Source organism: Polypterus senegalus, chromosome 14 (assembly GCF_016835505.1).
Source record: "Polypterus senegalus isolate Bchr_013 chromosome 14, ASM1683550v1, whole genome shotgun sequence".
NCBI classification, from domain to species: domain Eukaryota; kingdom Metazoa; phylum Chordata; class Cladistia; order Polypteriformes; family Polypteridae; genus Polypterus; species Polypterus senegalus.
In genome coordinates this window covers 22,571,325-22,586,853 of record NC_053167.1, presented here as the reverse complement: position 1 = coordinate 22,586,853, position 15,529 = coordinate 22,571,325, and the positions used below count along the sequence as shown (strand labels likewise).

Genomic DNA, 15,529 nt, shown 5'->3' with positions numbered 1-15,529 from the left:
TCCATAACGCGTTAAAAATAATGCATTTAATCACACTTTGCATTACAAGCAAAGGGAGCTTTTGTCAATGCATGATTTCCTGGTACACCGATTACATTGATCAAGCGCATCCCGATTCATTTTACCCTCGCACCACCTTAGTTTGAGAAAAGTATGAAAAATATGAGGTTAACACAGAAAAACAGATCACCAATTCAAGCTTTATGAATAATCGATTCGCCATCAATAATTGTTTTGGTAAAGCCATCCTCCTTCCATTTTATAATTTTTCCGCCACTAGCCATGATTAAATGAACGGTAAGAAAAGTAAGAGCAAAGCGAGGGTGACTTATTTAGGCAGGCATATATATGACAGCAACACTCATGACAATGTCAATCATGTTACGTTATTATTAAAATGTTTCCTTTTCTTTTTCATTACTTCTTTAACACACTATTTCTCCGCTGCGAGGCGCAGGTATTTTGATATATATATATATATCATATAATATATGAATGACCTCCAAAGAGCTGAGACTTTTGATATCATGAGCGTGTCTGCAAAAACTGTGGTCCCCTGCCCTGCAAAAGTCGAGCAGCCGGGACGCGCGCGCATAGCTGTGCCGGCCTTTGAGACGCTGACTGCGCTTCTGCCTTAAGTCAAAGTGAGCACTTTTAATTTTTTTCATCCTCCCCCTGCGCTATAGCCCAGACAAGTGCAAACACGGGACCCCTTTTCTACACCACGGCAAAATAATATTAAGGCGATTCACACTTCTTTTTGCGTATCGATTATGAGGTCCTCACCTCGGATTATGAAGACACGCACACGAGTGGAGGACTGACAGTGCCATCACAGCCGATTAATGGCGGGGACGTCTCACCAGTCTACACAAGACCCACCCGACTGTCCCCAAAAGGCGATCATAACGTCAGCGAACACATCTCTCTATACTATATAAAAGAAAAAGGCAACTTCACATAGAAAATGTAATTTCTATACCACAGCCGTCGTGTAGCGCCTTTCAAAAGGGATCTACTACCGAGAGATGATCCATATATATTTTAGCTACTGTTAGTTACTTACCTGTTGTGTTACACAGTCTTTAAAATGTAGTTTACCCGCAACTACTCCAGTAGTGCTCAATGTACCTGTACTTCTTAAAACGTTAATGTTTTACTGTTTAATAACTTATAGACTATATTTTATTATTTTTCCCTTGCACTCAGTGACCAAAGCTATACACACACATATAGACACATACAAACATACACACAAGTATATGTATGTGTATATATATGTATGTATGTGTATATATATATATATATACACACACACACCCCTATCTACATTATATATAAATATATATATATGAGTTTGCATGTTCTCCCCATGTCTGCGTGGGTTTCCTCCGGGCGCTCCGGTTTCCTCCCACAATCCAAAGACATGCAGGTTAGGTGGATTGGTGATTCTAAATTGGCCCTAGTGTGTGCTTGGTGTGTGGGTGTGTTTGTGTGTGTCCTGCGGTGGGTTGGCACCCTGCCCAGGATTGGTTCCTGCCTTGTGCCCTGTGTTGGCTGGGATTGGCTCCAGCAGACCCCCGTGACCCTGTATTCGGATTCAGCGGGTTAGAAAATGGATGGATGGATGGATATATATATACACACACACACACACACACATACATACATACATACATACATACACACATATATATAATTTGTGTTTGTGTATGTATGTATGTGTGTGTATATATGATGTAGATAGGTATGTATATATATATATATATGTGTATATGTAGATATGTATATAGATATGTAGATATGAAGATATTTATGTGTATATATATGTATATATATATATGTATGTATGTGTGTGTGTGTGTGTGTGTGTGTGTGTGTGTATATATTTGACAGCAGCAATCCAAGCTGTGAGAAAACAGTAAAAAGGAGTCGTGTCAGACGTCGTGATACATTTTCTGATGCAGCTACCGAAAACAACTTCGTGACGCTGCCGCCAAATACACAAAACAATTACTTTGACAATCATGTTACATTATTTTTAAAATGTTTCCTTTTCTTTTCATAACTTCTTTAACACATGACATCGCTGCAAAGCGCGGGTATTTTGCTATATATATATATCACAGCGACACTCATAACAGTGACAAAACAATTACATTGACAATTATGTTACGTTATTTTCAAAATGTTTCCTTTTCTTTCTCTTTCCTTCTTTAACACACTACTTCTCCGCTGCCAAGCGTGGGTATACATATATATATATATAGATAGATAGATATGAGAACAACATATATATATATATATATATATATATATATATATATATATATAGATAGATAGATAGATAGATATATATATAGATATATATAGATAGATAGAGATATAAATATAGATATAGATATGAGAACAACACTCATATCAATGACAAAACAATTACATTAACAATCATGTTATTTTTAAAATTTTTCCTTTTCTTTTTCGTACCTTCTTTAACACACTACTTCTCCGCTGTGAAGCGCGGGTATTCTGCTATATATATATATAAATAAAGCCACATTTCTATTTATATATATATATATATATAAAGACACATTTCTATCTATCTATCTATCTATCTATCTATCTATCTATCTATCTATCTATCTATCTATCTATCTATCTATCTCTATAAAATAAAATGGCATCACAGTGGCAAAAATGGAAATGTGTGCTTATGAGGCTTTTGCAAATCCATGCAGCACACTAAAAGATATATCAGAGATGATCCAGATTCAACCAGCCAATTAAGCTTCTGTTCATCCATTCCTCCATTTTCTAACCCGCTGAATCCGAACACAGGGTCACAGGGGTCTGCTGGAGCCAATCCCAGCCAACACAGGGCATGGTGCCAACCCACTGCAGGCTTCTGTTTATACTAAAAACAAATATCACAATATTACATTTAAATGACTGACTGATAAGTTATTGTTTCTGAACGACTTTACTCAAATGGTGTGCTCTTGATTCTGAGCCTCTTACATCATGTCATATGTAACATCCTGTGTTTTTGTCCTTTATGCCCTAAGTGATTGACTACTGTTCATTTGGGAACCACAGTTGTGAACATGAGTGTGTCACCGTGCTGAATGGTTATTTTTGTCGCTGCCATGAAGGCTATGTCCTGCAAAGTGATGGCAAGATCTGCCAGGGTAAGTGCAAAATATAATAGCTCACTTAACATACTGTTGTTGCATTGTAAAATATAGAAGATCAATACTCAGAGCAACTTAAGTTTAAGGAGTACCAGTACCTAATGCATTAAGGGGTTTACACGATTAAAGCATTCAACTATCTAACAACCTGAAGTCTGATAATTGAATCTTTACTGGCTTAAATGAGTTAAAAGCTTACATGTGTTTTCTATCTTCAAAAAATGTTAATTTAATTCAGTCCGCTAGACACATTTACAAGGATTGAAAGAATGCCTACATATTCATCCTTCAAAAAATAGTTTAATGGAGATCTGGTTTGGTCTTAGCACTCAGATTAGGGACTAAATTCTGGGATTCACAGCTACAATATGGACTAAACACTCACTGTTAACTGATGCACCAAAAAAGATCCATGGGGTTGACCATCCAGGTTTAAAAAAATAATCAGTGGAATGCATGCAATTATATGGTAACGGCCTGGTTGTGGAGGTTCTAGTGTTGCTCCAATATCATTATTTTTGTATTCTGCCATGTAGTTATTAATAAAATAATTTATTTTTAGTGTATGCATCTTTGATGATGTTAATTATTTTTGACTGGGTTGTTACTAGGGACTCTGCTGTCACTGATGGTATTGTACATTAGGTAGTACTATCTTAAAAATAGATCTTGCGTGTGTTTCTTATCTGTACTTTAAAATAACCAAAAGGAAGACTAGAGTTTATTTAATAAAGTATTTAATGATCTAAGACCATCTTAAGACTTTGTTTTGCTATTTCAGTCTATTGCCAATGTTATATTACCTTACTGGTTTCTGATTATTGACTCTGAAAGTGAATGAAGCCATTACAAACAAAAGAACCAAAATTAATTTTCTTGTTTGCAGCCATATTTATTCAATCACATTATAATATCAGCCAGTTTTGACCTTAGAGCTCGGCATGGTTTGTCGCACACCTGGGATCAGGCCTCAGATCACCCACAGTGACCTCTAACTGGCTATTTTGAATAAAGATTACAGTAGCTTGAGAGAACAACCTTGGTTTTATTTATCAGACTCATACACTGAACATGATTACAAAACGTAAACACACAAAACCTTTTCTATTGAAAAACACTGCCTGTAAGTTGTATCTTTAGCTAACAGAAAATGGCTACATGAAATCTTATTCATGACCAACCTAAAAGCTGCTGTTTACTTTCTAATCTTTAACTTATAGCCCAAACCATAGTAGTTGATGTCATTTTATTTCTGAATTAAACAGATTTTTCCATTACTTACAGCTAAAGACCTGTGCAATTCTGTGGACCATGGATGTGAGTTCAAATGTCTCAGCACTGTTGGATCATACTATTGTGTCTGCCCTGAGGGCCAGCTTCTCCAGAGTGATGGCAAGAGTTGTGGCAGTAAGCACCTTTTCTATGTCTATGTAAATTGATTTGTTTTGCTCCAGTGCAATTTATTAGAACATTTGAACAATCTAGATGAGAACAGGCCATCCAGCCTATAATAAACCTTAGCAGTCCTATCTAGTTAATTCTTGCAAAATAACATCAAGTCCAGTTTTGAAAGTCACTAAAATTCTACTGCTTACCACACTACTTGGTGACTTATTCTATATGTCTATTGGTATCTGCTTATGTGTGTGTGAAATTTGCCCATAACAAGTTTCCAACTGTGTCCTTGTGTTCTTGAACTCATTTCAAAGTAACTCTCTATCCACTGTGCTAATTCCCTTCATAATTTTAAACACTTCAGTCATGTTGCCTCTTAATCTCATTTTGCTCAAACTAAAAAGGTTCAGCTCTTTTTTTTGTTCCTTATAATTCATTCCCTGTAGCCCTTGAATCAGGCCAGTTGCTGTTCTCAGCACTTTTTTCCAGTACTGCTTTGTGTTTTTTGAAGCCTAGAGACCAAAACTGCATACAGTACCTCAAATGAGGCCTTACCAGTCTATTATAAATCTTGAGCATAATATGCTCTGCATATTGTGCTATATAGCCTAATATTCTGTTGGCCTTCTTAATGACTTGTGAACACTGTCTGGCAGTTGATAATAATGAGTCCACTACAACTCCTAATTCCTTCTCATATGGTATACTTTCGATTTTCAGATCTCCCATTGTGTATCCAGACCCACAATTTACTCATTTTAAATTTCATTTGCCAGAAATCCACCCAAACATGTATGCTGTCCAAATGTCTCTGCCAATCTATCTGCCAATCCATCTAGCTATGTATCATCTGCAAACTTAATCAACATGTTATTTATATTCCTATCGAAATCATATATATATATATGATTACATCTTGCCTGAAAAAGGGGCCTGAGTTGCCTCGAAAGCTTGCATATTGTAATTATTAATAAAAGGTGTATATTTGCTTGGCTTTTCTCTAATACATATAAAATAGATTTATATATATATAGATATATATATATATATATATATATATATAAATATATATATATATATATATATATATATATATATATATATATATATATATATATAAGCCCTAGCTCTGAGCCCTGCTGGACACCACTCTTAACATCAGCCAATTCTGATACGGTTCCTTACACTATCATGCCATAGTCAATTTTGCACCCATCTACATACCACTCTTTTTTAAGCTTGATACCCAACCTCTCATGTGGAATCTTATCAAATGCTTTCTGAAAGTCAAGATAAATAATATATGCACCACTCTTGTCATATCCTTTTGTTACTTCCTCATATAATTTTAGCATGTAAAAGTAAACTGTGACTTCCCTCTTCTGAACCCATACTGACTGTTTGGTAAAACCCTTGTTCTTGATATCTGCTGCCTAATCATTTCCTAAATAATTCATTCCTTTTAAATTTGCTGGTGATACACTTTGCACTTACTTGCATATAGTTGCTTGGTTCTGCCTGATCATCTTTTTATAGAACAAGCTAATATTTGCTATTTTCCAGCCGTTCAGAATTTCCCCAGTGCACAGTGACTTCCTAAAAACATGCACCAAGGTCTTGTATATGTATTCACTAATCTCCTTAAGCAATTGAGGATAAACATTATCTGGTCCTGGTTATTTGTTTTATTTCAGCCTATTAAATCTAAGCAATACTTTTCCCTCTACAATTTCCAAATCATTCCGCACCTCCTTAGTTGTCCCTGTCACTTCTAGTAGGGATAGGAGGATCGATACTAAATTATCGATGCTTCTGATCCTGATCTTTTAACTTAATTCATACATCAATGTTCACATTAAAAGAATCAATATTTCACATTTTCAATAATGTGCAAGTTTATTAGAAATTATTTTTAAAAAGCATTTGATGGTGAGAGCATGATTATTAAATTAAATGTGTAAAATGGGAACTTTTCATCATCCTGCATTCACATTAGCAATGCTGCGGTCCACCAGACAAAGCAGTGGGATTGTGTATATGAGTCAAAGGCAGAAAGAAAGCGAAGTGCTTTTTGGAGTTATTTTGCTCCACTGCAAAATAATGAAGCAAAATGTGATACATGTTAGAAGACAATATGTTTTTGTGGCAACACCATAAACCTGGTAAAACACATGGAAGTCGGTCATATAGCTGAACAGAAGGAGTTAGAATGTGATCAGAGGCAATCAGAAGATAGCAGAGACACTCAGGCTAAAAAGCCTAGCACTGTAATCTATTTTTAACGAAGCCTTCCAGAAAGGCAGACAGTACCCAGGTAAAGTTAGTACCACAAACTGAAGTACTAGGGTGCTGTGTTAGCCATGATGAATGTAGTGAAAAGTCAAGCAAAATGCCTGAAGAAGGGGCCTGAGTTGCCTCAAAAGCTTGCATATTGTAATCTTTTTAGTTAACCAATAAAAGATGTCATTTTGCTTGACTTTTCACTACTGCAAACTGACATAGGGTTGTTATAATTGTTTAAATAGAGAAAAAATCATGTTTGTTTTTAGTGAGGAGTAAAGAACAAGAAACAAAGGACAGAAAGATATGGAAGAAGATGATCCACTGTGATGACTCCTAACGGGAGCAGCCAAAAGAAGAAGAAGAAAAGTTTTTAGTGAGGAGTAAATTACAGTTATAGCTTGATGAATGGATATACTTTGAACGCATTTTCAAACTTTATGTATTTATTATATCCATCCATCTGCGGTGGGTTGGCACCCTGCCCGGGATTGGTTCCTGCCTTGCACCCTGTGTTGGCTGGGATTGGCTCCAGCAGACCCCCGTGACCCTGTGTTTGGATTCAACGGGTTGGAAAATGGATGGATGGATATATCCATCCATTATCCAACCCGCTATATCCTGTGCCACCATGCCGCCCATTTATTATATCCATTTTGTAAAAAAAAAAAAAAAAAGTATTACTCAATATTAGCTTTACCTAACTCAGGCTGCAAAAACAGTGCTAAATGCTGTAGTCCAGAGCGTTACATGGGCAATGGTACAATAAAGTACAATTTTTTTTTGTATAGCCCAAAATCACACAAGAAGTACCGCAATTAGCTTTAACAGGCCCTGCCTTTTTACAGCCCCCAGTCTTGACTCTCTCAGAAGACAAGGAAAAACTCCAAAAAAAAAGCCTTGTAGGAAATAATGGAAGAAACCATAGGAAAGACAGTTCAAAGAGAAACCCCTTTCCAGGTAGGTTGGGCATGCAGTGGGTGTCAAAAACGGGGTGAATACAATACAGTACAATACAATACAATACAAAGAACAGACCACAAGTAATCCTCAATACAATACAATACAGAGTACTTACAATGGTATAGACGTGTTTTCTCCTCTCAGCTATAGTCATACCTAGTAATAATGGCTTCTTGTAAAAAAAGTTTTTCAGCAGCCCAATTGTTGCATGTCCTTGACAGTAATACGAGCAGAGATGTTGAGGAGTCTCTCATCAGCAGTAATGAAGAATTGAATCTGTCTTCAGGCAGTGCAAATGAAACGGACAGTCAAACCGAAAGTGATTCTGATGAATCCAAAATTGACGCTTGCTTGGTACTTACATCATTATTATACGTTTTATACTTTTAATGTTTTTCGTGTTTTAAATTAAAAAAATGAATTTTTGGAGCTGAAAAATGCAATGCTTTTTACATGTTTTTTTTCGAGAAAAAATGTAACGTTAACGCTTGTTGTTGTTCCACTGTTCATTTGCAAGAACTGAACATGTTTAATAATTTCTGTTAATAAACAAGCAAGGAAGTCTTTGGCACTATATTTAACTGTCTACTAATGCAAAATCTTTAAAATGTGAGTTTTTGATGTCCACACATACTATACGTTTTTTATAGAAGATTAACCATTCTTGCAAGATTACACTCTAGCTACATGAGTATAGGTATTGGTATTGGTATTTTTATTGGTATCAGTAATACAGGCCTCAGTATCACCTGGTATCAGATCAAAAAGAAAATCAACAGTATCACTCATTACTAACCTCTAGGAGGTTATCCAACTCCTCTCCAATTATATTTTTCCAGTGCCTGTACATTTTCTTCTCTGAGTACATAGTCCTGTCACATTTCAAAGATGTGATCATATGTGAGAGTGGCTATGTCTATGCAAGACTACATCCAACTGGCATTCAGTTTACTTTTAGTTACTGCCTTGTGCCCAAAGCTGCTGCAAAAAGCATCACTCTTCCATACTGCTGATTTGAAGTATGGAAATAAAGACTGTTATAGCATCGCTCTAAATGAAACACAACTACAGTTTTATTTTTTGAGAAAGCTGTTTCAGTTCTTGCTCTTCAGCATAGATAGAAAATGGATTAAAAATAATACAGTTAGTTTTGTTTGAAATATATAGGTAGTACTTTAGATATGCTGCCACATAAATTTAGACCTTAATGTTTGCTTCCCAGCTAGAACACTACACTCTATCCACAGATATAACCAAGTCTTCTAGGCCAATTCTTGTGTGAATATCTTACATTTGTCCCCATTACAACTAGTTTAGAATTAGACTTTCTGTCGTTCTCAAAAAACAGTGATTTGAAATAGTACCTACATTAGATACTTTTTTCCATTCATCTTTCATTTTTTTAACTTACTTAATTCCATTCAGAGTCACTTTAAATGAGGGTATAGTCCATTTTATCAGCATCTGGTGCAAGGCATGTACTCTTATTTGGGGGATGTATTTAGAGTTTACTATTGACCACTCCATATAAATAACTACTGTTTTAACACCTCATTGAGGACTCTGTTAAAATAATAGAGGTAAAGGGAATTTAATTATCAATCATTTAGTTTTCATTGCTTCTCTAGATCACTCACCTTAGAAATATTAAAGATTTATAAAATACTAAATGATGGTTAGGTACATATACAGTACCTTATGTACAGTGCTAAGAATAAAACATTCAACAACCAAATTGCTCACATGGTATTGTGACAGCTGTTACTACTTTTTAAAATAACTGGCATACTCATCTATAGTTATTGATAATTTTGTTAAGTTTCTGGATTATACAGTAATGTTCAACGTATAGTTGAAGTATACCATTGAGCTTTTGCTGTTTTGTTATATTCGGTTTTTCTCTGTTCCTTCTGATCCAGCATGTAGGTCTGCAAATATCGACTTGGTCCTTGTCATAGATGGCTCCAAAAGTGTAAGGCCCCAAAATTTTGAGCTGGTAAAGCAGTTTGTGAACCAGATAGTGGACAGTCTTGATGTGTCAGCCCATGGCACCCGCATCGGCCTTGTGCAGTACTCCAGCCGAGTACGTACCGAGTTCCCCCTAAACCAGTATCAAACTCCGGAGGCCATCAAAAATGCAGTACTAAAAGTGGAATACATGGAGAAAGGAACCATGACAGGACTGGCACTAAAGCATATGGTGGAGAACAGTTTCTCTGAGGCAGACGGTGCCAGGCCACTGGGCAGAAACATCCCTAGAATTGGACTGGTCTTTACAGATGGACGCTCCCAAGACGACATCACTGAATGGGCAAAGAAAGCTAAAGATGCCGGTATGTTTTTTTCAATACTTTAAATTATTTGACTTTTGCTGTCACCATTACAGGAAAAACAACAGAATGATACAGTGTATTTTATGGCAGTGCAACAAAGCATTCAGGTCAATCAAGCTTTGTGGAATTTGTTTGAGTGGCATGACTGTGCATCGGTTATCTTTGAGGTCTCTCAATGCTTGCATGTAGTGCCGGTATCTCACAATGATTGCAGGTTGGAGTGGAACGTTTGATTGATTGTTCATATCATATTTTTATCTTACAATGCAAATTTAGGAATATGAAACTGAATGTAAGTACTAACCTGATCATATGAGAAAACTAAGCATATTTATGAGATAACTATAAGAAAACAAATTTACTTCTGTAGTTTATACAATTGTCAGATAATAAATCAATCTTCAGTGTAGGCAATGTGCATGATCTTGTGTGAGTAGCCTAAAAACACATCAATGAAAGTGTATATACAGGAAGCACATGCCTTTGAACTTCCATGTTTGTGCAATTAATATACAGAAAAATCCTGAAAAAAATGTCAGTGTTTAAAATTGTCTATAGCAATACATTTAAAAGGGCAAATGGTAACAAGTAGAATTACAATGTGCAATCTGGTAACAAAGAACCTCTCTTGAAATAAGTCAGACTTTCTGCACATGCAAATTCTGTTTTTACCATTTTTGCACATATTAATGATAAAGTATGTAAAAGTGTTCAAACAGACCAGGAGACACTTAACTAGAAATGAGTGAACTAAAACTCGAAAGTCACAGTAACAGTTGCCAAAGTCAAAATTCTAACCAAAAGTTGAATTTGAAAAGGATTTTTAGCATCAGAATTCCCAAAAATAACTTGCACAAAGTTGCATGAGTTTGTGTTATCCAGCGTTGCAGATGGTAATGGGTCCATGGTGTCAACTTATAAAGTGTTGTGCCAGTGATGTCACATAGCATAACTTCCTAAACCAAGCTCCCCAGACATCAGAAATAGCATCTTAACAATGAGACACCCATACAAAAAACAAATTGAAAATAATAAAATATAACTAACTAATGAGATGGCAGCATGGTGGCGTAATGGGTAGTGCTGCTGCTTCGCAGTTAGGAGACCCAGGTTCGCTTGCCAGGTTCCTCCCTGCATGGACTTTGCAAGTTCTCACCGTGTCTGCATGGGTTTCCTCCGGGTACTCCGATTTCCTCCTACAGTCCAAAGACATGCAGGTTAGGTGCATTAGCGATTCTAAATTGTCCCTAGTGTGTGCTGGGGGTGTGTGTGTGTGCGCCCTGCAGTGGGCTGGCACCCTACCTGGGGTTTGTTGCCTGCCTTGCACCCTGTGTTGGCTGGAATTGGTTCCAGCAAACCCCTGTGACTCTGTAGTTAGGATATAGCGGGTTGGTCAATGGATGGGTGGGTGAATGGATGGATAACCCATGAGATTTGAAAGTATTAACTAATACAAAAGAGTATACATTAGTGAAATATATCTAAAGATGCCTAAAAGCTAAAATGATGACTACATTGGAACAATCATGTTGCCATTTTGTGAGTGCTTTTGTGTCTGGCAACTGATATTTTGTGGTGCAAACTCTTGGCTGGTCATTTGGGCCTGGTGTGTGATGCTTTCATATCATTGGTATTTAAAATGGTGACATAATCATCTTAGCGCCCTAGTTTTGGAATCCTTTCTTTCTACCAACTCTTTCATAGCATTAGTAGAAGCTATAGGGTGCTCCTCAGGAGATGTGATAATCAGCACCATTGTCTGCTCTGTGTTTGAGTTTAAATTCATATTTTTTTGATTCGTAGTCTTTGATGATTGTTTGCTTTAGTCTTTTTGGGTTTTGACTTTTTGCTTGTTTTTGACAACATCTCTACCTAATTCCATTTGTTTTCTTCATCTTCTTGCCTTTTTTTTTCTTCTTTCCCCTTTAAAACATTTTATACATTGTGAACGCTGGCCCGGACACACACAGACGGACAACATAGTTCCACCCAACACACGTTTATTGTACACAATATTTACAAATTTAATGTGCTCACAAACCCCAGTGCCTCTTGCACCGATTCCCCCAATGTCCAGGCCACACAGTTTCTCTGCCTTTCTCTCGACCACCTCCCGTCCTCTCTCCAGTTCTGTCCTCTTCCACCCGACATCCACTGCTGACTGGAGGGAGGCGGCCCCTTTTATAGGAACCCGGATGGGCTCCAGCTGCTTCCGGCAATCTCCTTGAACACACCCCGTGTGGAGGAAGTGCCGGCTGCGCACCCGGAAGCCGTCCGGGTGTCCCCTGTCGTCTTCCCCCCGGCACTTCCTCGTGTGGCGAAAGTGCCGGGCTCCAGGTATAAGAAGGCACTGGGGCGCCGCCTGGCGGTGGCCACGGGCCCCTACAGGGCTGGGCTTCCAAGCCCTTTACCCGATGCCCCCAACATAACCAGGACAGACGCCCCCTCACGTTGAATATTTATGTAAATAATGTCTTGTCACTTTATAATTCATTTAATCAACACCAGGGTATCAGGGGGTGTGGAACATATGCCAGCTAGCACAGAGTTCACAGTAGGAACAAACCCTGGACAGGGCACCAGTCCATAGCAGGGCCATTTTTTAATATTTAGAATGTAAAACATTTAATACATTTACGCTACAAGAAAGACAATCATACTTCAACAAAGATATAACAGCATTTGAAACTGTGCAGAGAAGATTACCCATGTGCATCCCAGAACCTAAGGACTTGTCGTACTTTGACAGACCAGACAACTACACTTTTTTCATCTTGAGCAAATTCGTTGTATCTTATTAATGACAATTAAAAATGAGCAGAGAAGACATGCTAGCAAACACTAAATAATCAAAGGCTACAACTACTTTAGCATCAGACCCACTAATTAGTAAATACTGGCTTAATTAAACAATTAGAACACAGTTTTATCTTGGTAGAGTAATATATTGCTCTACTTTCCCCTTTGTATTATTAAGATGTAGCCTCTGTCAGAACGCCTCAAATCCCACAGACTTACCACTGTATATAAGGTATTATAGTATATAACTTCTCTCCACCTTCCCTTCTATACCTATAACCTCTGGCAATTAGGTATAGTAAAGGATAGGCAGAGTTAAGTTGCAATTTAAACAGTGTATCATTGATAATATTCATAAATAAGTACATTTGAATATTGGCAACCATACAACCTGATTAAATGGTGATGTGTAGTTTCAGGAGGAACACAGTCTTGTAATTCTTTAAAATGTCTCCAGTTAAGGCATCATTGGTGCTCAGCTTTCTTCAGAACAGGCCACATGCCTGTTCAATATGGCAGCCGAGCTGTGCTCTTCATTGTGTTATTCTTGTAAGTTCATGGTGTGAGATGCTTCTTCATCATATGTTAGTAAGAGAGAGATGCTTCTTCATCATCAGAGGTTAGTAAGAGAGAGAGAATGTGGTTGAGCAAGCATATTTATAGACTCTCTGTTCAACCCCTAGAGCCAATAGGACATCATGGTGCTTAAAGGCTTCTGATACAAGGCAAGTCCAAACAGCCATACTTCAGAACAATGGGGGAATACATCATCTTAAAACCTGCCACCCCCAAGACCATATGTTAGGCAGCCTGGCTTTCTTGTGAGGGTTGAAAGACTTTAGCAGAGAAACACTCGTCAAACTGGTTTAAGGCACATCCTCCCCCAACTCTGTCATAAAATTCAAAAAGACCCATTCCTGGTGGGGAGGAGGGGTTGTAAACATGAATGCTTCTCACTAATGTAACATTGTTTTGCCTAAATTACAAATAAAGACATACAAAATATTTATCAATTTATATGCAAAATCTTACATCACAACAAACAACTAGAAAAGTAGAATGAAAATCAAGATGAAAATATTGTTAAAAAGAAAAAAAATACATTCCAATATAACTGCTTGGTACATGTTTTTTTGTACCAAACTGTTTTCTAATTTCTATATTGTTCCCAAAACACAGAACTTGGGAAAAGCACATCACTTAATTAGCCCAGAAGTCCAATAACAAATCTTTTATTTCTCACAGATACGCATGTTCATTGGGAAGAGACATTACTTTTCCTTGATGGCAACATGAATTAGACGATCTACAAGTCTCTGACTTAATTTTTAAAGCCGAACAATATCTACATACTTCTGTCATTTCACCTTTGTTCATATATTCAATGTCTTTTCGCTGTTCCGTTATTGTGCTGAGTAGTGCTGGGCGTTATACCGGTTCATACCGAAAACTGTTTTCTATTTTTTTTATGATATGTATTTTTCTTATACCGCAACACCGGTTTAAATTGCCTAAACGACGTTCGAATGTGGACCTTTTTCACGGCTACACCACTAAACACAGATTTGTTGCACTAGGGCTCTTTTCACTGCTACACCACCAAATAGTGGACGGTAGAGTAGGTATGCCGCGCGGTGAAAATGGGCAGATAGCATTCCGAAACTGAACTAAAAGTAAAGTTGAACATGATGAACAGAAGAACTTTTGCCGAAAAAAAGGAGTCACGTTCGTCGCCTGGAGATAACTTTAGTTTTAAAAGGTCAAATGAGTAAATACTGTTTCTATACTACTGGATAAAACTGCAAGCCAAGTTGTAATTGTTTTATTTGTTTTCAATACAGTGTAATGTACTGTGTAATAGTGTGATGACATGTTGACTTTATTCTCGTAATTTGTCATTAAAGTAGACCATCGTAAACTAAAATTCATTGTAAAATGAATATTTAATTTACTAGATTTTCTCAAACCCAGTCATAAGTTATATAGCACATTAAATGGTTTGTGTTAAGTGACTTTTTAAACTGACTTCTTCTTGCACTAAGAGGAGGCGCCGGCAGCGATCGCCGCACAGAATACATTCACTTCATGATCTTCCTGCTCTCTGAACATCTAGAATGCTAAGATAAATACTTAATATAATTTTCATGGTGAAATGCATTAAAGCATGCATTAATCATATGGTTGGACGGCGGCGTGCCTGCCTTGCATGTGCATGTTTTTCTGGTGGGTTTACTCAGTGTGCTTCAGTTTCCTTTCAAAGTCATGTAGGATGTGGGGTTTTGTTGTGCTATATTGACCCTGCTAGTGTATGTTTTGCTTGTATTCATCCTGTGATGTGCTGGTGACTTCTTCAGAGATAGGCGCAACTCTGAACGAATGGCATAATTAAACATGTATAACAAAGATATTTTTAAAGTTCTGAACACTCCGTGGGCTAAGTTTATAACTAGTTTTAATTTCACAAAGACATTTATCATGTGGTGATTGGTTATGTGGTGAGAGAAAAAGGAAGGAAGGAAAAAGGAACTGGGGTTTTGGTACGTCAGATAGAGACAGCATACATGC

General features: G+C 37.2%; 1 protein-coding gene across 2 annotated transcripts in view; it reads left to right on the top strand.

Annotated features, from left to right (window-relative positions):
• Positions 1-15,529, top strand: part of matn4 (matrilin 4) — a 58,053-nt gene that overhangs the window by 30,721 nt on the left and 11,803 nt on the right. Inside the window, exons 6-8 of one of the 2 annotated variants that reach the window (XM_039735370.1) lie at positions 3,069-3,191; positions 4,479-4,601; positions 9,752-10,165. In XM_039735370.1, coding sequence (XP_039591304.1) covers positions 3,069-3,191; positions 4,479-4,601; positions 9,752-10,165 — 660 coding nt within the window. Of the gene's footprint in view, positions 1-3,068; positions 3,192-4,478; positions 4,602-9,745; positions 10,166-15,529 lie in introns of both variants that reach the window. The other variant, XM_039735369.1, reaches the window with a different exon arrangement.